Source organism: Trachemys scripta, chromosome 5, assembly GCF_013100865.1.
Source record: "Trachemys scripta elegans isolate TJP31775 chromosome 5, CAS_Tse_1.0, whole genome shotgun sequence".
Taxonomy (NCBI): domain Eukaryota; kingdom Metazoa; phylum Chordata; order Testudines; family Emydidae; genus Trachemys; species Trachemys scripta.
Window position 1 is genome coordinate 137,805,768 of NC_048302.1, and position 22,029 is coordinate 137,827,796.

General features: G+C 54.6%; 1 protein-coding gene across 2 annotated transcripts in view; it reads right to left on the reverse strand.

Annotated features, from left to right (window-relative positions):
- Nucleotides 1-22,029, reverse strand: part of C5H20orf27 (chromosome 5 C20orf27 homolog) — a 156,715-nt gene that overhangs the window by 14,667 nt on the left and 120,019 nt on the right. For both annotated transcript variants that reach the window (XM_034771760.1, XM_034771761.1), the window contains one exon: nucleotides 329-451. In XM_034771760.1, coding sequence (XP_034627651.1) covers nucleotides 329-451 — 123 coding nt within the window. The remainder of the gene's footprint in view (nucleotides 1-328; nucleotides 452-22,029) is intronic.

The window sequence follows — 22,029 nt, forward strand, 5'->3', positions numbered from 1 at the left end:
CTCAGCCTGCGTTTTGCCAAGCTCCTCCACCGTGCTGTCCTAAGACAGCTCTCCATTCCCCGGGCCACCCTAGCAGCCCTCCTCTGCCCCGTGCCAGTCCCAATGCCTCTTTCTGGAACACGGGTAACCAGAATTGTGCACAGGATTCCAGGGGAGATCGTCCCCATGCTCTGGCTGGAAACACCTTGCCTGATGCGTCCTAAATCCCCTAGGAGTGGGCTGCAGCCGCTGGTCAGGCTGCAGTCACTCACCAGGGCTGGATTCCAGACGGCCCATGCAGTGAAAGGCACCGGACCCCGTTTCCAGCGCCGTTTAGAGGGATACTTACCCATGACCCGGGCTTGAACGACCACTTTGACGCAGGCACCATCGTGGGTCTCGCTGGACAGCATCATCTCTTCTTTCAGGACCCCTTCTTTGTGCGCGGTGTACTCGCACTTAACACTGTAGCCTGGAATGGAGAAGGAATTGAAGCCAAGAGTCAATAGCCAAGCCCCTGGAAGGCAGCGTCGTGCAGGGGTTAGAGCTGGGAGATCTGGCCTACTCCTGACCTTGCTGTTGGTCATGGCAGCATCACCTCTGGGTCCCTCAACATCCCCCCCAATTCATACGTGCCTAGCCCCGCCTTGCGACAGGGCTGTATGGCCCTCGAACTGAGGCGACCATTCCCACACGGTGCCTGGAGCCAAAAAGGAACTGGGGTAGCCAGCAGGCAATGGATAGAGCACTGGGACTGGAACTCAGCAGACCCGGGCTCTACCACTGGATTGCTGAAGTGACTTTCCCAAGGTCACCCAGTGCCTCAGTTTCCCCATCTCTGAAATGGGAATAAAGATGCTTACTGTCTTGTAGAGCGCTTGGCGACCGGCCCCCGGACACTCTCTAGGAGCCAGGTGGTAACGCAGGGAAGGGGTTAGAGTTGGCGAGGTTACAGATCCCCCTCACTTCCCAGGGCTGGAGAGTCAGCATGCTCAGGAAACACCTGCTCTAGAGCTCCACCGAGCACCAGCTGGTGCTTCGGATCAGTCCCGTCCCTCACAGAGCGCGGGAGCTTCGCGGCGACGCCGGCTCTGGGCAGGGAGACGCTCTCCTGGCTCCCTGCAACGGGCTTGGGACGCGTCCCTCTATTGCACCCCTGCCCAGCAGCCCCGCCGTGAACAGTGGCCCATGCCAGGAGGCCATTCCACCCAGCAAGTCGACGGTTCGGCTCGCAGCTCCTCAACGCTGCAGACTATGTGGGGCTGATCTGTGCAGACCTGGGGCTTTAATCCATCAGAGGAGAGCAGGTAATGTTTCCCAGACGCCCGACGGACCGAGCGAGCTCTGTTAGGTGCGTCTGTGCTGAGGCAGAGCCGGTGGCATGAACCGTCTCTAACCAGGACGGCCAGGGGGTGACTAGATTCACCGTCTTGGACAGCAAAGCCAGTCAGAGCTGACAACCCACCCACTCCTCTAACCCAGCACCCCACGGAGCAGCCATGGGGAGGCGAGGAAGCGCAGCAACAGGAAACGGTTTCAAGGAATTCACATCGGAGCCTGAGCTGAGCGATCGCTGTAGGTGGGACTCGCTGGTGCTGAATCCCATTGTATTGAGCAAGCGTAACGACCAGGCCCGAGGTCCTCAGAGGGGTTCGGACCTCGGCCCTTCAGCACCGCTGCACAGCCCGCTCAAGCTGAAGGAGCAACTCCTCTGGCTGGCAGCACTAGTGGGCTTTTATCTGCTGTGGACCAGCCACTAGAGGGGGCCACCGCATGTGCTTTGCCAGTGTGACTAAAAGGGAGTCACTCGCAGGCCCTGCTCAGCCCTAGGCAAAAAGGTGCTTCGAGCCCCCGCTATGCTCCGGGGAGGGCGGGGGGGTGCAGAGCCGGGGCCCGGACATGCTGCAACTACTAAGGGAGCACACGCTGCCCTCGTTTAGGGTCTGAGCCGCAGCACCCGGAGGCCCCAATCGGGATCCGGGTCGCACTGTACTGGGTGCTCTGCAGCTACGCGGCCCCTGCTTGGGGTGGGGGGTTTCGGGTTGAGAAAGGTGCAGCAGCTGCTGCTCCTGTATATGCCTCAGGGCCCCTTAGCACACGGCCTGCCCCTGCAGGGACCCCCCTCCAGCCACTGCTGCTGGGGTAGCCCCCTTCAGCTGGGGTTGTCACCTTTCTAACTGCTGGTAACTGGACCCCCAAGGCCCCGCCCCTGCCCCGCCTCTCCCCCCGAGGACCTGCCCCTGCCCCGCCTCTCCCCCCGAGGCCCCGCCCCCTGCCCAACCTCTACCCCGAGGCCCCGCCCCTGCCCCACCTCTACCCTGAGGCCCCGCCCCCTGCCCCATCTCTACCCCCGAGGCCCTGCCCCTGCCCCACCTCTACCCCCGAGGCCCCGCCCCCTGCCCCACCTCTCCCCCCGAGGCCCCGCCCCTGACACTCGCTGGATTGTCTCAAGGAGCCTGCCTGCAGGTAGGAGGCGGCCCCAGCTGAGCAGATACTGGAACGGGTTAATGACCCGGCCCCTCCCCCCGACCCGCGGTAACTGGACTCCTGGTTCAGGTGCCATTTAGGGTTGCCAGGTCCCCTTTTCAGGCGGACTTTCTGGTCGAAAACTGGGCACCTGGCAACCTTAAATGGCCCCTGGACACAGAAGCCAAAACCCGGAGCGTCCGGGTAAAACCCGGACGGGTGGCAGCCCTACCCTCAACGCTCCCTTCATCTGGCAGCAGCTGGCAAAGCCAGGACTCAGCATCATTTCTCCACACTGCTCCTCGCCCTTCACACCCCGCATTTCTCTCTCCCGCTGCACTAGGCCCGAGTGAAAATAAGCAGAGGCCACAAACTCGGATGGCCCCAGCCGTTCATCGCCCCATGCAGACGTCTCAGAGCTCTGTAATGGAGCCCATTTCCCCCGGGGCACCTGGGGCAGAGTGGGGACTGGAGCAGATCACTGGCTGGTATATAGGGTTGGAGTGGGGGGGAGGAGCGAAATAGATGGAAGAACTGCAAGCCCTACAGCTAATCTGCTCTGGTACACGTGGCATTAGCCCCAAGGATCAGCTATCCCAGCTCCTGGACTGCCAGGGTCACCTTTTCAATAAAGATCAACAGCCCAATAGTCAAAGTGAAGTGGGAAACTGCATGTGGGAAAACGGAGTGCCCAATTGCACGCCCGATTTCTGTTACTGTGTGTGAAAATACGGTACGTGCAAATGCCCACTTTCTGTGCACACTCACAGTCACCGCATTTGCACGTGAGGGGTGCCCCCTGGGCACAAGCGTCGTGAAGAGTTTGAACCAGTGGAACCGGAAGTCACACGTGCGCTGGAGCTGAAGAGCAGTCTGTCAATGCAGATGATCAAACAGGTGCACAATTTGTCTCAGGAACAGGACGCAAGAGATTTGGGATGCAGCATTTAAACCGACAGGGACATGTTAAGGGAGCAATACGTCCCACTGAGAGAGATTCCAGAGCGATGCCAAAACCCACACACACCACGAACACAAAGACAGCCCAACAGCTGATGGACAAGGATGTAATATGCCGTAACGCTGACCCATGTCATGTGATCACAGCCAGGGCCGGCTCCAGGCACCAGCTCAGCAAGCAGGTGCTTGGGGCGGCCAAGAGGAAGGGGCGGCACGTCGGGCTCTTCAGCAGCGGGTCCCTCGGTCCCTCTCGGAGGGAAGGACCTGCCGCCGAAGAAGAAAATGGCACGGTGGAGCTGCCGCCGAAGTGCCGCCGATCGCGATGGTGGCTTTTTTTTTTTTTTTTTCCCCGCTGCTTGGGGCGGCAAAAACCCTGGAGCCAGCCCTGAGCAGAAAGCAGCTTGGTAATCATTGGTAGCCTGGCCTGCCTTTCTCTCCGCGAGTTCGGACAGACCATAGCTACGACGCAGGCTTTGTTGGGCTTCTCCCCTGGAGCTGGAGAACCAAGGGTCAGTCTAGGGTGACCCGATGTCCCGATTTTATAGGGACAGTCCCGATTTTGGGGCTTTTTCTTATATAGGCTCCTATTACCCCCCACCCCCGTCCCAATTTTTCACACTTGCTGTCTGGTGACCCTAGGTCAGTCCTCCCCAAGCCACCTCCTACTGAGCTGGGCCTCCCCCCGTTTGAACCCTTCCTCCAGTCCCAACATGCCTTGCAGCTGCAGCAGGGCGGGATGGCTCCAGCCCACAGTCCCTTCCTGTCTAGTGCGGGGTTCGTACAGCCTGGCCCAGCTCTTTATAGCCGCTTTACGGGATGTAGCGCTCTCCACTGCCAGTATAACTGTATCTGTATGGGGAGGGTGGGTGGCTGCTTTAACTAGAGCAGGATAGCGAAAGCAGCAAATCTTTTCAGAGTAGACAAGGCCAGAGGTAAACAGCAGGGCTGGCCAGGAAGCAAGAATTCTGGGGATCCCTACACTGATCACTGAGCTATTAGTCATTTTCACCTGCGGGAGCTGCTGCACCTTGTATAAACAATTACCTATCTCCACTGGGCAAGGGAAAGAGAATCAGAGCAAGCACGGATTTGAACCTGGGTCCCCACAGTCCCTGAGCGTGCCCTAGCCACCAGCCTATTGGCCATTCTTCAGTAACCTGTTCTCCCTCGCTGGCGTCGACCAGAGACTCCAGCCTGGACCTGAGAAACAAAGTTTCATCCAAACCGCTGGGTTTCCACACAAAGTGCCAGTGTTGACGAATCGGCTTTTTCCAATGAAGACATTCTGCCGAAAAATTCCCGACCAGCCAGAGCAAACTGGGCCCAGTCTCTCCCGATTAGACTGCGAGCGCTTTGGGGCGGAGACTGTCTTTTTGTCCTGGGTTTGTACCTAGTAACTAATAATGGTCTCTAATCGTTTCCAGCGCTGCTCTGGAAACCGCCTTTATTTCTCCGCTGGCCTTTGAGACAGGGTGGCTGGAAGGGGACACTGCATCCCAGGTGAAGGCATCCGAGTGGCCTCCAAACAGTGTCATTGTTATTATTCTCCTTTGCTATAAGTGATCAGGGCCTCCGGATTTGTGTCCCGCCCCAGAGGAGCCAGGTTTCTAAGCGAACAGTGATTCTCCCTTCAGCAGAGAATTCCCACGGAGGGAGGGGCCCAGGTGCATTTCTGCCATGCAGGATGGAAGCTCTGGCTGATTCTTGCTCTTCTCCAGCACAGATCCCCTCCCCTGAATTCCTGAGACGCTCTCCGGGCCCCTTATCGCCGCGGAATGCAAACCATTCCAAAGTCCTCCCAGGAATCAGCAGAAAGCAGCCCTTGCCCAGCCACATCTCCCCACTGCTCTTATTGCAGCACTAGCCTGGGAATTTCCACTAGCCGTGGCATCTTCTCCTAAAGGGCTGCATGAATCCTCCTGCATGAACTGACACGGCACCTCCCGGCCGTTCACCGTACTGGCACCCCGCTGCTTACCGCCGTACTGGGCCACTTTCTCTCTGGCTTCCCCAAACCCCAGCTTCCCAGACCCCAGCGTAGGCAGCGTGCTGCTGGCCACCTTCGACGAAACACAGACACACTGACCCCACCAGGAGCTAATCCAGCCCAGGCCTCCCCCCACAGCATCGCTGGAGCCAGTCTCTTTCTCCCCCAGTCCCTGCGGTTCCATGACTCACGGTGGGATCTTGGCCAAGGCAGTGGTAGAACTGGGGTTGTCACTCGGGGCTACCAGCTCCCTGCTCCAGCCACTGCACAAGCACGACAGCCGCCCACCTTTCCCTGGGACATCTCTAAAGACCTGCCGCCAGATGTTGCTCAGACCCAGAATCCAAAGCCCACTGGCAGGGCCGGCTCCAGGCACTAGCTGAGCACGCTGGTGCTTGGGGCGGCAGACTGTTCAAGGCGGCATTCTGCCCAATCCTAGGGCGGCATGGCCACTTTTTGTTGTTGTTGTTCTTGTTGGCGGCATGGAGAACCAGAGCACCCTGCAGGGCAGTCCTCTTCCTTCCCCCCCTTCCGACTGGAGCGGAGCCCTTGTGGCAGGCAGCAGGAGGCGGCGCAGCGGGAGGGGCCACGTGGCAGCGCCCCTGCTGTAGCCCAGGCTGTCCCCTTCTCTCCCCCTCCCCCCCCAGAGCCGGTCCCCCTGCATCCATGCTCTGGCCGCGCCGCATGTTTTTTGTTTGTTTTTTTTTGCTTTGCCGTTCTGGCCGCCCTGTTTTTTTTTTTTTGCTTGGGGCGGCCAAAAAGCCAGAGCCGGCCCTGATCACAGCCAGGCACTACAGAGCTCTTTCTCACCAGCTCTCCAGTCCATTACACACAACATACCCATTTGGAATTCTGCGCGATTACCCACAATGCTGTAGTATTTTCACCCGGTGCCCAAAAGATGCCACACACGTCACATGCCTCGAATGCCTGTTGGGTCCTGGCTCCGAAGAGATTATGATGTAATATGGGCATTGCAGTAAATGCCCAAGACCCAGCGTGCTAGGTGATGTACACCGGCAATCAGCAAGACACGATTAGCCAGTCGGCCATCCCCATTCAAGTCTGAGGGAATGGCCCTGGCGAGGCAGACTGCGTATCAGTCACACGCAGGAGTTCCCCCGATGATCCCGAGACAGGCTGAGCACCCACAACTCCTGCTGAAGTCCAAGGGAACCGCAAATAATAGCGCATCTCAGGATCAGGCCCCGTCTACTGGCTTAGCACAGGATTGGGCATTCTAGTCCTAGCTCTGACAGCCCAGCTCCGTGCCTCAGTTTCCCTAACTGTAAAATGGCGACAACGACACTTTGTGAAGCAGGGTGAGGTGCGAGCAGTAACGTACGTGGTGCTGGGAGCAGAGCTTGGAACAGACCCAGGAATCCTGACTCCTCAGGCCAGAATCTAACCCTGGGCTGCTTTGCAGGCAGCCAGACGGCTAAGCCAAGGAGAGGAAAAAGGAGTGGAAAGACTGATAGGGAAGCAATGGGCCCAGGTGTTTTAAGGAACAACAGGCAAATGAGGAGAGGCAGGCAAGGGACAGGGAGAGGGGAAAACCGTGGTGTTAGGGATGCATCTGGCTGGACAGATGGCAACCCAGGAGAAGGTTCCCCCCAGGCCTGACTGGGGAGATGGCTAATAAGGCCTGGCACCATCTGGCTCAGAGAAGAGAGAGCAACTTCCAAGAGAGTAACAGGCGATCTATGGCCTCTGGGCAGCTACGCTCAGCTAGTTTCCTCAAATGCAATTTAAGGACCAAAATGGACTTGATGGACTTGAATTCTTGGTCTGCTCAGGGCTCATTTTAAAGCCCAACCCCAATGCGACTAGCTCACAGCCGATCTGAACCTGGCCCCAGAGCGCTGAGTTGTTTTCACAGCCGACCTGAACCTGGCACTTGTAGCCACGTCTCGCCGGGTCTGGGCCGGGTGGCAAGGTCAGGCACAGAGCAGCGGGAGCCGGAGTCAGCGGAGCAGCACGGCTGGGGTGCTGCAAATAGACCCACCTCCTTCTGCCTTTCCCAAACCTGCCCTGCCCCCACCCATGCCCCCACCCCAGCCCTGCCACAGCCCTCCGCATGCCCAGGCAGTGGGACGGCCCCATTGTCCTGCAGGCACGGGGCAGCCCCCTCCCCTCCATCTGCTGCCACCTCCTGCCCGGCCCCGCAGCAAGGCTCTGGGCACAGGGTGGGTCGGGTGGCGCAGTGGAAGTACTCACCTGCAGAGCCCACCGAGCGCCACCTCTTTGGACTTCCTGTAGTGCTGCAGCAGCCCCAGGAGGGTGGCGGGGCAGGAGGTGCCCGGCGCGGTGTCCCAGCTGGCCACACTGCTCCCCTGGCAGCTGAGTCTGTCTAGCAAGGCAGGAAGCAGCTGGTGCGAACACACCACTCCCTCCCTTGGCAGGGCTGCCTTCGCCAGCCGCCAGCCCATGTAAACAAAGGACGATTTGCCACGGCCCCCACCCTGCCAAGTCATCCCCCAGCGCCCGTCCCTGCCCTGCTCGGGCCTACTTGTAAAGCCCGACCCAAACCTGATCCCAGCATCCTCAGTCATTTCCACGCCTGCCCCAACCCAAACCCGACACCTGAGGTCGCGTCCCCTCGGGGTCAGCTCCAACTTGACGGTTCTTCCTCTGGATCTTAGGGTCAATATCAAGCCTGAGCCACGCAGCAGAGTAGAACCGTGCTCTGCCTTCTCAGCTTTGGTACACTTTACTCCCACAAGGCTCAGAGCCTTGCACGGGTGCAAATCACAAGAGTGGTGAAGATGCACGTGCAAACTGCAATTTTTCAGAGGCTTATAACTTGACCAAATTTGGGCCGCTTTTCACAGGGACAGCAGAGGACATCTCTCGGACACCAGAGCTAGCCCCAGGCCTAGTTTCAAGTCCCTGCGACAAAGCATGGGGGCGCTAGAGCATTTCAACACAACTGTTAGAAGAGTTGTTTTCTTTAACATGGGCAAAACAATGGATTTCCCCCTAAACTCGTTCTCAAAGAACTGAACTATTTTTGCTAAAACTTAAAAAAAAAAAAAAAAAAAAATCAGCTGGAGGCAGACGCCCAAATGTGGAAAATTCCAGCCCAACTGGTTAAAGTTTGGTAAAGTTACAAGCAACTGAAAACAGGGACTTGTAATGGGAAGTGTCAGGTAACCTTAACTCTAGGTGGTGCTATCTATCATTCCTGCTTCTAAGGTATGAACAGCACCCAGCACTGATCTTTGATGGGGGTCGCTGGGCTCTGGGCACTGTTGTAATATAAACCACCAGCCAACCTTCCAAGTCTCCAAAATGCCTCCTGTAATTTGCTCAAAACTTGCCAGAAAGGTTCTATCTTAGGAGAAGCTCTGGCATGTGACAAGCCATGTGGATTGGAGAAGCGGTGGGTAATTCTGGCTTAGCACGGGGAAGCCAGCTTCAGTCTCACCAATGCATAGGATTGCCAGCCCTCCAGGCCCTATTTCCCGGAGGCTACTGAAGCCAAACTGGGAGATTTTAGATGCTGAAAGTCTGGCGGCGCAGCAGGGCTAAGGCAGGCTCCCTGCCTGCCCTGATCCTGCACCGCTCCCAAAAGTGGCTGGCACATCCCTGTGGTCCCTGGGGGACCCAGATGGCTCTGCACACTGCCCGCACCCCCAGCACCGATTCTGAAGCTCCCATTGGCTGGCAACTGTGGTCAGTGGGAGCTGTGGGGGTGGTGCTTGTGGGCACGGGCAGCGCACACAGCCCCATTCCATCACACACACACACACACACCCCGGGGCCACAGCACAGGGACATGCCAGCCACTTTTGGGAGTGGCACAAGGGCAGGCAGGGAGCCTGCCTTAGCCCCGCTGCGCCGACGACTGGGAGCCCCCCGCGGTAAGTGCCTCCTGGCCGTAGCCTGCACGCCCCACGCCCCCCGCGCCCCAACCCCCTGCACCAGGCTCAGCCTGGAGCCCTCTCCCACACTCCGAACCCTTCGGCCCCACCCCGCAGCCCACACCCCCTCCCACACCCCAACCCCCGCCTCGTGAAAGTGAGTGAGGGTAGGGAGAGCGAGCGACAGAGGGATGGGGGATGGAGTGAGCGGGGCGGGGCCTCGGAGAAGGGGCAGGGCAGGGCATGGGTGATTAGACAGTTGGCAACCCTAGCAATGCAGGGTCTATTGTAGCCAGCATTCCCTCACTACCGGAGATTGGCAGTACCCTACATTGTCAGAGGTCGCTGACCCATAGATCGCTTGGCTTCTCTCCCCGCTCCATGAACAGAGCGCTCTTGTGTTTACCGGGGAGAAAGTTCCAGGTCAAAGAAACATGCTGAAAGGTGGCAAGGTGTGTGCTCCCTGATCTCTGGGGGGAGGGAGTTCCAGAGGCCAGGCCAGCTGCTGCGATAACGCCATCTCCACCTCCCCCAGAGAGCTCCCTCGCTCCTGCAGAACACCAATTTTGGAGCAGGCCCTCAGTGTGGACAGAGTCCTTGACTGGTCCTTGATCTAGACAAGATCCCGCCCGTCCAGGGCTTGGGAGATCAGGGTTGGATACCTTTCTACTAGATCCAGTTCCAATTCCTCGCTGCCATTCTTTAGCAGGCAGGACGAGAGTCATTCCCCACAGGTTCCACAATCTAGAGCCGGAGGCAAGGCCCAGCGCGGTAGATGTCAGACAAACTCCTCGCGATTCACACCTAGAGGGATTACTTGGATAACCGTCCTCAAGAGCGGGAGAGAAACCACCCTGAGAACGGCCTGCATGGCAGTGTCCGAGCAGGTCGCATGGCCCCTCCTGGGCTGGCTATCGGGGCTCTTCGGGGCGGGGACCCCCTTTCTCATTATGCTTTCACACACAGTGCCCAGCACAACCGGGCTCCGAGCCCGGATGACGGCTCTAGCCACAACTGCCGTCTATTAGCAGCAGCCATCTGGCTGCTTTTCTTAAGCCTCGCCGCTCAGAGAAGCCGCCTCGGTAGCAGAGATTCCACTCACGGACAAATCTTTCATCTGAACGCAGAACCCCGCCCCAAACCACCGAGCCGGGGAATCCCGACTGCTCGAGCGTGACAGCGGAAGAACACGCTGCTGCCAGCGACTGTTCCACCCGCAGCACCGACACGGAGAGCCGCTGACGGGTTTGTTCAGCTGTCTCTTTAAAACACCACCTGCCACGTTGTTCCTGCCCGTCCCCCAGCGCCCAGCAGCTCTTTAAAATGCAGCAAATAATAAGCATCAGTCCATGCAGGCCACGTTCACAGTCTCGCTTTCACTGGGGACCTGCTGTTACCTTTCACCAGAGGAGGTGGTGATTCCACTGAGATACCAATGTTAGCAGCTAAGCCAGGGGTCGGCAACATTTCAGAAGTGCTGTGCCGAGTCTTCATTTATTCACTCTAATTGAAGGTTTCATGTGCCAGTCATAAATGTTAACGTTTTTAATAGGTCTCTTTCTATAAATCTTTAATATATACCTAAACTATTGTTGTATGTAAAGTAAATAAGGTTTTTAAAATGTTTAAGAAGCTTCATTTCAAATTAAATTAAAATGCAGAGCCCCCCCGGACCGGTGGCCAGGACCCGGGCAGTGTGAGTGCCACTGAAAATCAGCTCGCGTGCCGCCTTTGGCACACGTGCTATAGGTTGCCTATCCCTGAGCTAAAAGATGTAAGCCCATAGAGTTTGAGGCCAGATGGGATCATTAGATCATCCGNGGCCACGCCTGGCTGTTTGGGGAGGCACAGCCTCCCCTAACTGACCCGTCCTACAATTTCTGAAACCTGATGCGGCCCTCAGGCCAAAAAGTTTGCCCGCCCCTGCTGTAAGGCATTTTCTCCAGCCCCTGAATCACTGCTGTGGCTCTTTTCTGCACCCTCTCCAATTTCTCCACTTGCTTTTGAAAGTGCGGGCACCAGGCTGGAAATGCCGTGCCAGGGTCGGTCGCACCAATGCTGCACCCTGAGGTGAAACCGTCTCCCTGCTCCGGCTCGCTACTCCCCTGGTGATACACCCAAGGATCGTATTAGCCTTTTTGGCCACAGTGGTGCACTGGGCGCTCATGCTCAGTTGTTGGTCCCCTGTGACCCCTAAACCCATTGCACTCACGGCTTGCCGGGATACGGCTCCCCATTCCGTAGCTATGGCCTGCATTCCGCATAGCTACATGCGCAACTTCGCATTCGGCTGCATTAAACACTTTTCAGCGAACTCCCCTCTGCCAACTAGAAGCAGGCCAGGCCAAGGACAGCACACGCATGCACAGAGCCTGGGTGATTCCTCCAAGATCCACTGGAAGCTAACAGCATTCATATTCCTGCTGTGAACACGACCGTTCTCTGCACACTCGTAACATTCAATGCTCACCGTTACTAAGAGCCAGGCCTCTGCTTCCCACTGTGCCTGGTGGGGTCCTGTTACCCAGTCACACCCACTGACAGGTGCGGCAGGTTCTGAGGAGGCGCAAAGTGGCGTATGTTAGAGAAGCCCCACCCAACTTCCTCCCACTCAGCGTGAGTCACGGGCTCTTCGGCTCCCTTGCCCACCAGACGGGAAGGGGGAGAACAGCTCTGCTGTGAGGAAGTCTGCATTATTCATCCCACGGAATCCGGCCCACAGATCTGCAAAGGTTTAAAACACAGAGAACAATGTACTCCTCCAGGCAACACACCGTCAACCTGTGGAACTCGCTGCCAGGGGATGTCGTGAGGGCCAAAAGTATAACTGGGTTCATGGAGGATAGGCCATTAGCCAAGATGGTCAGGGATGCAGCCCCATGCATGCAGTTGCCATGGGACTGGATGACAGGGGATAGATCATTCAAAATTGCCTTGTTCTGTTCCTGACCTTTGAAGCACCTGGCTTTGGTCCCCGTCAGAAGACAAGATACTGGGCTAGATGGACCATTGGTCTGACCTGGTGTGGCCATTCGGATGCTCTTATGTAGAGAGTTACCACGGCTACTTGGGGGGAAGGGTGTAACACGCCGGAAGACTTGCTGTGTTTGCAGACGCATTGCTAGTTCTTAGGTCAGTGCTGATCCCTGCCATCCAAACCACGGCTTGTTAGGGAAACCAAGGTTGAGGGACCCCGAAATCACCATGGGCGGGGGATCACATGCTCTGTTGTTTGCGATGTGAGCACTTGTCATGAAAACTTCCCCCATTTCCACTAGGAGACCCAATGTGGTATCAGGCTCCTGAGGGTAATAGAGGCGGCAAGGGAGCAGATGCTGCAAGCGTCTGGGTACAGACCTGGTCCTTATGCTGCAATGCTATGCACTGCCATAAAGCCAGCAGAGTTAATCCTGGAGTGGCGTGGGAAAGTGTCCTGCTATGGTGGGAGAAATAAGGCAGCCCCTCACAGAATCCTTCTGCACAGGATTGCAGAGCACCTCCAGGAAAGCTTCCTGGAGATCTCCATGGAGGATTCCCAGGCCATCACTGTGCACTAAATTCTTTTCCGCAGGGGCACCCTCTGGGGAGCTGGAGCAGCCACTGGGAAGCAGATACCCACTGCATCGCACTCTCTCTTCGGATTAAACAAATTAAAGGAGCATGTAACCTCTACAGCTGGATTGAATTGCATACTCACCAGAGGTGCCTTCTCCGGCATCATGCTCGGCTATGATGCTGTTCTGCGACCAGCTGGGTTGCTCCGGGGTTAAAAATAGCTCCTGGCTCTTGGGGAGAATTCCCCACTCACTTGTCTCCCATTCTCCTCCTCCTCCTCGTTGTTGCCTGAGGTGCCCAGGACTCAGACTCCCGGGAGGTGTTCACGCTGCCGTCGGGGGTAGTGGTGGGGTCACCGCCGAGAATTGCATGCAGCTCCTTGTAGAAGCGGCATGTCTGTGGTGCAGAACCAGAACGACCATTCGCCTCCCGTGCCTTATGGTACGTCTGCCGGAGTTCTTTGATTTTCACACGGCACTGCTGTGTGTGCCTGGTGTACCCCTTCTCCGCCATGCCCCGCACCGTCTTTTCGTAGATGTCTCCATTTCTTCGGCTGGATCGGAGCTCTGCCTGCACAGACTCTACTCCCCACAGACCAATAAGATCCACCATCTCCCGTGTACTCCAGGCAGGAGCACGTTTGGGGCATTGAGTCGCCGTGATCAGCTGGGCTGGCAAGCTCTCCATGCTGATCAAACAGGAAATGTGAATTCAAAAGTTCCCAGGGCTTTAAGAGGGGATGGGCTGTTTCCTGTGTACCCACTTGCTGGGAAGCAGAGTTGAAAACGATCAGCACAGCGGTCACAGTAGAGCATTGTGGGACACGTCCTGGAGGCCAATTCAGTCAATGTACACAATGCTGCGTCTACACTGCCTGTCTGTCGACACATCAACATGGAATTAAGCGCTACGCCTCTCACAGAGGCGGAGTAATTAAGTCGATGTAAGAGGTGAGTTAGGTCGGTGGAAGGGACCTGGTAGTGTAGACACACACATTATTAGGTGGAGGTAAGGTGGTTTCCGTCAACCTAAGTTTGTATTGTAGACCAGGCCTATGTTATGGAACCGGCTGTGCAGGTTTTGCAAACTTTTCAGAGTAGACCCACACGTGAAAAACACATCGAAAGACAATATTTGTAAGAGCTCTTCAGAAGTACCAACAGCTCATACCTGTGGGGGCGAACAGCTGTTACCTGAAATGTAGATCAGCTCTATTCAAACAGGGAATTGCTACCCTTTATTGTCAGCCATACGTTTGAAAATTGTAAGGGGGCAGGAGGGGGAAGTATTGTCAGCCCAGTATGTTCTCATTTCTCGTAGGCCAGAGAAAAATGCAACATAAAAGCAAACCACGCTAAGCCTTTTCATCTGAGGAAAGGTATTAGTCAAATCCCCAGCTCACGAGAAACACAGAAAAACAGCGGCTTGACATGAGTAAGCTGAAAACGTGCACCTCTAGAGTCAACAATCTTTGCCAATTACCGCTGCGACGCCTGAAGAGGGACTCAAAGGAAAGTGACATTTGGAAGGGGGGGGGGGACATTCTCTGAGTTTTAATCTGCTAAATGGAGCTCATGAGCTCTGGCAGTCGAGGCAATTATCATAGTTGATTCAACTTTTCTATGTAACAATTCAAGCTTTATGAAGCATCTAAACTGGTTGCTAAGGGCACGGCAGGGCAAGAACAAAAGAAAGCAATAAGATAAATAGCATCTGTTGGAACCACCAAGATTTCCCCTTTGAGGCTTTCAGAAGCTTTAGGTCGAATGATTCATAGCTCTGTCAGTGGCTGACAGTTCACCCTACCCTCAAGAACCAATGTTTTAGGGGAAAACACACATTTTGCTCCATATTAATGATGTTTAGCATTAACAGAATGCTTTTCATCAATCAATCTCAAAGTGCTTTGCAAAGGTTTTCCTAAAGGAAATGCCCAGAGGCCTGCACTGAGATCAGAGCTACAATATGCTAGGTGACATATAGACTCATAGCAAGTCCCTGCCCCAAAGAGCTTCCAGTGTCAGGCATGGTGGGGCTACTCCTGAGCCATGGACCTGAGAAGCCTGGGGTCCTCAGCCTTGGGGCAGTCCATCTGGCGGGGCTACCCCCAGTGAACCAGCAGGAAGCCAGGCAGGTTTCTGTTGGAACCCTGTCCCTGCTTGTGATCGGATGAAAAGTCATCAAACTTGACGTGTTTCTGCAAAATACTTCAGATTCCACCAACTGTCATTCTCCGACAAAACAGTCATCGGAAAAGTTCCAACCAGCTCTCCGGTGACCCGGGCATCCAAGACCTCCAGAACTCTCGGCATTAAGGAACGAGACCACAGTCCAGGGAACAGCTACACCCGGGTCAGAACACAGCAGCTCAGCAACAGGGACCACCCCAAGCCCATCACCCTGTGTCCCACTCTGCCTTGACTCCTGGAGGGACAAGCTGAGGACTTGAGTTCTCACTACCCAGTCTCTTCATGGGACCAGCCCACCCCAAGAGAGCATGACCTCCCATCACAGCGATGTTCTACTGGGACACTGGAACCTTTCTTCTCAAAGGGCAGGCTCGGGTGTTCAGACAGGGCTTTGGAGTGGAGCCCGGAGCTGGAGCGCGGAGCAGTTCCGGAGCAGTGGAGCTGCAGGTTTTTGCCTGGAGCTGGAGCGGAGCCGGAGCACAGCTCCAAAGCCCTGGTTCAGGAAACACCTTCAGAGGCAGGCCACTCTCCTTTTGTGAGAAGCCAAGGTAAGCAGTCAACCTCTGGGCTTTCAGAGCAAAACGCAAGCCCCACTTCTCCCACCAGCCTGCCCACAAGAACCCCGGCAGGAAACAATGACCCCCAGTCCCGGCAGGCTGGAGGAAAGAAGAATATCTTCATGTGCACTGCATAACTTTGGCAGGCATCCAGTACCACCAATATGATGGGCACAGTATAAATAACCAGGATAGCTTCCTTTCTTACATTTGCCTAAAGAGCTACTTGTTATGAGAACACGGATCAATAAGTCAGTCTAAGAGCCTGATTTATCGTTCAGAAACAGAGACCAAAAGCAAACTCTCTGGCAACGCTTCAAATGGGTGTGTGTTTTCCTGCCAAGCTAAGCTGACATCTTTAATACACCCTATGCGGCTATTTATTGTACACAGAAGAACCACCAAGCCCCTAACCCATAAGGAGGACTTGGAGCCCAGCTCAATTAAAATTAAAGCAGGCTCCACCCCTCAGCAGCTTTGTGAGATGCAGATGGGACTTAACCAACCGGATGGAGCTGAAACTCACCCAGCCAAAGGGTCTGTGTTGGGGTTTTTTGGTTGTTTTTTTAACTGTTCGACCCCCTGTTGCTTTTCAAAAGGCACAAACATTCCTGGGAAACAAGTTTCAATGTCTTGTGCGCAACTATCCTGAGAAAACCTTTATATGGTACGCTTCCTCCCCCAATCAGGGGGCCCGAATGAAAGCCTGTGACTTCTGATCCATCCCGACTTCAGCAACATGGCTCAGATTTCAAATTGTCCTGTAGTTTGTGGATCGAATTTGCAGAGTGATTTGCCGACACGCACCCAGAAAAACTATTTCAAGGAAATCACGATCTGCGCACACAGCCCAAAGTGTGTCACATCCTCCGCTAGTGACTGGTCCACACAAGGATTACGACAGTTTACTACTACCACCGACTAGCTGACTGACTTCTTCAGCTCATGGGGTAGAGGCCTGGGGTATGGTACTAGAGGTTATGGGTTTGAATCCTCCCAATAGCCTATTCAGTGGGTCTGTATATGTTGATCTTCAACAAGCAGAAAGAAACTAAAATCTGTTGTGTTACCTAGTCCTGAAATAATTGCTCATCTCTAATTACAAAAATATACATGATTTACATATGCAAAATGTATTGATTCACATGTATTAATCATTCAGATTTAGGCTTGAAAGAATTAGATTTTTTAATGAGTAAATGTCAATTTCACCATACTCTCACAAACCGACAAAGAAGTAGTTCCACTGATGATAATCGAAATGTACAGCTAGGCCAAGTGAGATCGATGCTGCTTGAGAACTGACCAGAGTCTGAGTTAAGGATATTTATTTTGTGGGGGTTTACATGTGATGCTGATGATATTTTAATCGTTATCAAAGCTTTTAGGTTTTTGAATCTTAGCGTTTACGGTCATTAAATAATTATTGTCCAACCCCCGCATTGTCTGACCGTCAGAATGTCCCACAACAGCGAAAATGTAAACAGATAAAAATAGAAAAATGTTTAAAAATAAATCTTGACATTATCCATCAAAATGATAACACCACAAAGGGAATTCTGCCCCGTCTATTGATACGTCGGTAGCACCTCGTGGCCTCCATTAGTGTTGGGACCCCATTGTGCTAGGGACTGTACAGATACAGTAAAGGACAGTTCCTGCTCCAGTAGGCGAGTGACCTCTCTCTTGTGTGCAGGGCATTCCATTCTAGACACACGGGTTACTGAACAGCCTCCTGGTCAGTATTAAGACTTAGCGTTTTTAGACTCATCGTTGTAATTTGCAAAATCCAAAGCCACTGAAGCATGCAGGGGCCTCTTCCAAATTATCTTTATCTTCTCAGCAGATGAGGATTTGCACGTCCCCTGGGCAGCTCCCAAGGTTACTGCCCCCTGGGGGGAGTATCACACTTCTGGACAGGTGTTTACAGAGACGCAGCTGTGTGAACTGGGCAGGCACAGCGTGGAGAGCACAGACGCAGCTGTGTGAACTCTCACGCCGCCCTCGCCCGTCAGTGAAGCCTGCAGGGCACATGCAGCGCTCTGCTCCTGGTTGAGGACTGCCCTAGAATTCCCAGAGCCGAGCTCAGAGAGGACGGAGATGGGGCTGTGCATTTCCCACTGGCAAGCGGCTTTATGAGAGTCTAAGGGAACTAAGGGGTCAGGGCCAGTAAGTGCATTAGGAAAAGCAGGTACCAGGAGAGGGTGGGAAGAGTTGTGCTGAGATAGCCCCTCCCCCACCACCCACTTAAAACTCCCACCGTCTCCCAGACCATGATCTTGCTCCCATTGAAGTCGAAGGCAAAATCCCCATAGACATCCGTGGGAGCAGGATCAGTCCCCGGGAGGCTACATTTCACCAGCCTGGACTCCCTTGCATCAGCGTCCTAATGTGTAACTTACATGTCCCCTCCAAATCTGGCCCTGCGAGGCAGATCTTTGCTATTCGATCGCGTAGCCCAGCGCCTGTTCCGTGCAGAATTGTTCCCTGCAGCATCTGGATGGAGACAAACTCAGACGGGGAGGTGTCTACAGCCCCACTCGCCTGCTGGGCCAGCAATCCACAGGCTCGCAGGAGCGTTGGCAGAAGAATGGTGTCTCATAGGCAGAGAGATTCTTTATGGAGCCCGCAGCGCAGGGCATCATGGGCACTCCGCTGCTCTGAAAACTCAGGAATTTAGACTGTGTGGGAGCACGGGCTGACGGTACCGAGCCTGAGAGACTGCAGCAGGAGCGGGAGAGACTGGCAGAATGGGAGCGGCACAGGCCAGACCACCTGGGTGCTGCCTCTCCTGGTCTCCATCAGAGCCATGAGGATCTGCACCCACTGATCTGCTGCAGCCATCACTGCTGTAATGAGGAGGGAGAAGGGAGGGAATGATCAGACAGATCAATTTCATTAACAACCTGCCTTCGGAGCAAGGAGGCACCTGGCAGCAGAGGCTGGCAATTCAAAGGAGGCTGGTGGAAAGGAGTGTAGGATGGTACAGCTGTATGTCACTCAAAAGAGCGACGAATACTTTAGCAGGGCACTTGGGGATTGAGGGGGGGGAGATGTCTCCAAAGCCTAGCAAATTTTAGAAGTGCTAATGGAACAACCCCCATCCTCCCCTCCCCCCAACTTACACCTTCCCCTGCAGCACTGGAAACCTAACCGAGACAACACTGCACATGAAAAGCAGGAAGCGAAACTCATTATAAACAAGAGTGAAACAGGTCAGTGTGGTTTCATTGCCGAAGAAGAACGAAGTGAACAAACAAACATCAGTAGTAAAAGGCCAGACGGTGGAACCTGAAAAGGATTTTAAACTTCTAAGATGTGATAATGTCCTACAGGCAGGCCTGCTGACAGCAATTCTGGGCCCCAGGGCAGAACAGTCAATGGGGCACGGCCAGGGCCTCCACATGCCTGCCCGGCTGCCTTCACCGCCGCCGGTACCACCACGCACGCCTGGGAGCCCTGCCTGCCCGGGTTATTTAAAAGGGCCCAGGGCTCCCGGCCACCGCTACTGCACCGGTGGGCCCCTGGGCCCTTTTAAATCGCCTGGGCCCCTGGGAATTGCCCCCTTTGCCCATCCATCTATCGGCAGGCCTGTGATACATGAGATGCCATTTTTGGGGTCAAAATACAACGGTTTTTTAGCCTAAAGATATTGCCATGCAAAAACCCTTCTTCCCAGCAGCCCGACAACTCACTGGTTAAATCCAGATCAGTGCTGTCTATATGTCAGATACCAAACCCTGCTGCAGCACCTGAGCTCGGTTTGGGTTTAGATGGCAATGGCTCATCCCTGGAGAACTAAACAGGATCTCTCAGTCGCTCAGCTTCAACCTACTCTCAGAACCACCCCTGGTAACCACACAGCAGGCCCTGAGCAGATTCTCCCACACCTGCCGTGGCCTTACCAGCTCTTTTGAAGGCAAGTGTGGAACAAAGGCCGAGGGAAACCTAAGGATCACTCTTCATGAACAAGACCTTCCCCGCCGGTAACAGGAGGATGGGGGCTTTCCCTCTCCATGGGATCTTTTCTCGTGGCACCCCTAGGTTTGTGGGGGGGGAACATCAAGCCCTGTTCTGCTCTCTGCTTCTTGAATCCTGGCTTGACTTTAGCGTTCGTTCGGCTGCTCTTTACTCTGGCGGCCTGGCGGGTTTGATTTCAGGCTCGCGATCTCTGTCCGCAGCCTTCACCGAAGAGCACTAATACTTCGCTCTTACCAGAGCTTTTCAGCCACAGCTTTCCATGTGCTTTGCAAAGGGCAAATAGAATTCTTCCCATTTGCATTGAGGCGAAGGCCAGAAGGGACCATTAAAACGCTCCGGTCTGACCTCCTGCATAATGCCAGCCAGTGATTCCCGCAGCAGGCACAGGAACTTGTGGTTGAGTTAGCACTTCTCTTTCAGAAATCCGCAGCATGCCTCAGTGAGTTGTTCCACTCGTTAATTACTCCCACTGCTAAAAGCTGATCATATTCCCAGTTTGAATGTTACTGACTTCAACCTCCAGCTGATGGATCTTGTTATGCCTTTGTCAGTAGATTAAAGAGACCTCTAGGATCAATGGTTCCTATGGGGAAACTGAGGAACAGCAGTGCCGAGATGGGGCTCTGAAAAGCAGCTATGTCCTACTGGCACCTTCCTTCTCAGCAGACCCGCTCCCTGCATGGACTGAGCCGTGTTTCCTGAGCTGTAAACACAACTAGCCCCACTAGCCCTGTGGAGCCTCCAGCAGAAGGAACTGGGCTCTACCCTGGCTTGGGCATCAGCAGCAGAACAAGCTAACTATGGTCCCAGCGCAAAATCCCTTTTTTGGTGACGGAGAACCCAGCTTGACTCTCCGAGCCTCAGGGGGTCGGGGGTGGGGATCTGCAGGCCCAGCAGTTGGAGACACTTTCTTATTGTCAATGGAGCAGAGTTGATGCAATGAACATGGTTCCCCACAGTGCTCATCACTGTCACTTTCCCACACTGGGACTCCCTGTGCTTACTGAAAAGCAGAGATAGGTTCTCTCCTCCTGCAGTGCAGGGTGGGCTGGGGATGGGGCACCGGACTGGGAGTCTGAGAACCTAGTTTCTCTTCCCGGCTCTGCTACTGATCCGCTGTGCATCCCTGGGCATGCTCCCTTCCGACAGCAGAAGATAGGCTGGGAAAGCAAATCCCTTGATTAATTCTTTAACAATTAGCAAACGTGGCAGAGAATAACAAACGTGGGTTTAGGGGTTAAGTGCCATGTCTCGGAAGGACAGAAATCCTACTTGCCCGGACTACAACCCGCTACCTTGAAGGATTAATGAGTTTAATACAGATTTCCTTCCCAAATGTCAGCTCTGAAAGCAGCCTCGCTGTATCCAGGTACAACAGAACCCTGCCCTCAGCCAGGCGCACAGGGAACGTTCATTAGAGACAAATGATTCCAAACAAGCAGTTCAAGAACCGGAGAAATCTCTGCTCTAGACACAAAGCTCCCTGTCTAGACACACCCACCAGGACCAAGAGACAGATTCTCAAGATAATTCAGGTCTGTTGTGCTCAGCTGCTCTATTGCAGAAGCTGCACTTAGCTGACAGTAAAATTACACCCGAGAGCCATTAAACTCCCCACACACCGGATTCCACAGAACCGGGTCCAGTTACTAACTTGCTGGTTTGATCCAATTCGCCTCCAATCCACCGTAGGACCTGGCGTTTCAATACTGTTCATAGACTTGATTCTGCAAGGGGTTCAGAACCCTGGCCCCATTCCAGCAAAGCACTTCTTATCACGGCGTTTGAACTGCAAGGGAAGCACATGCCTAAGTGCTTTGCTGGAGCGGGACCAGCGTTCCGAACAGCGGGCAGGACCGAGCCCTAATTTCCTGGGCTAACGAAGATCCAAAGACGTTGTACGGGACAGAGTGCAATGATGAATTGCTGAGGGGCTGCAAAGGAAACGGGAGAAAGGCTCAGACGAGATCTGACACACAAGAAGGTTTTTTCCTCCAAGGGGCAGATGCTGTGGAGGAGAAGGGTGTTGCCCCAGTGCACAGAACATGCGAAGGGATGGAGATAAAGCCAGTGCCGGGTGAGAGGAAGGGAAAAAGAAGACAAGAATTGTGAAATAAACTGAACGTGTGCAAGGCATGTATCTGACCAACACTACACTAGTATCTGAGCGCCTCCGAATCCTTAATGTATTTCTTCTCACAGCACCCTGGTAAGGCAGGGCAGGGCGATTGCCCCGTGCTACAGCTGGGGAACGAAAGCACAGAGACTGAGTGACTTACCCAAGGTCACCCAGCAAGCCGGCGGCAGAATGAGGATTTGAACCCAGATCTCCCAAGCCTTACGGAAATCAATGACAAGCCAAGGGAGCTGGCTGAGAACAGGGCGACTGTGCCCAAAGCGGCCAGACCCGCCGCCTCAGGAGTAGGACTCACCATTTTCCGTTGCCTCTGACAGCTGCTCTCACCAGCTGCTCATTCTTAACAGCTTCAGGA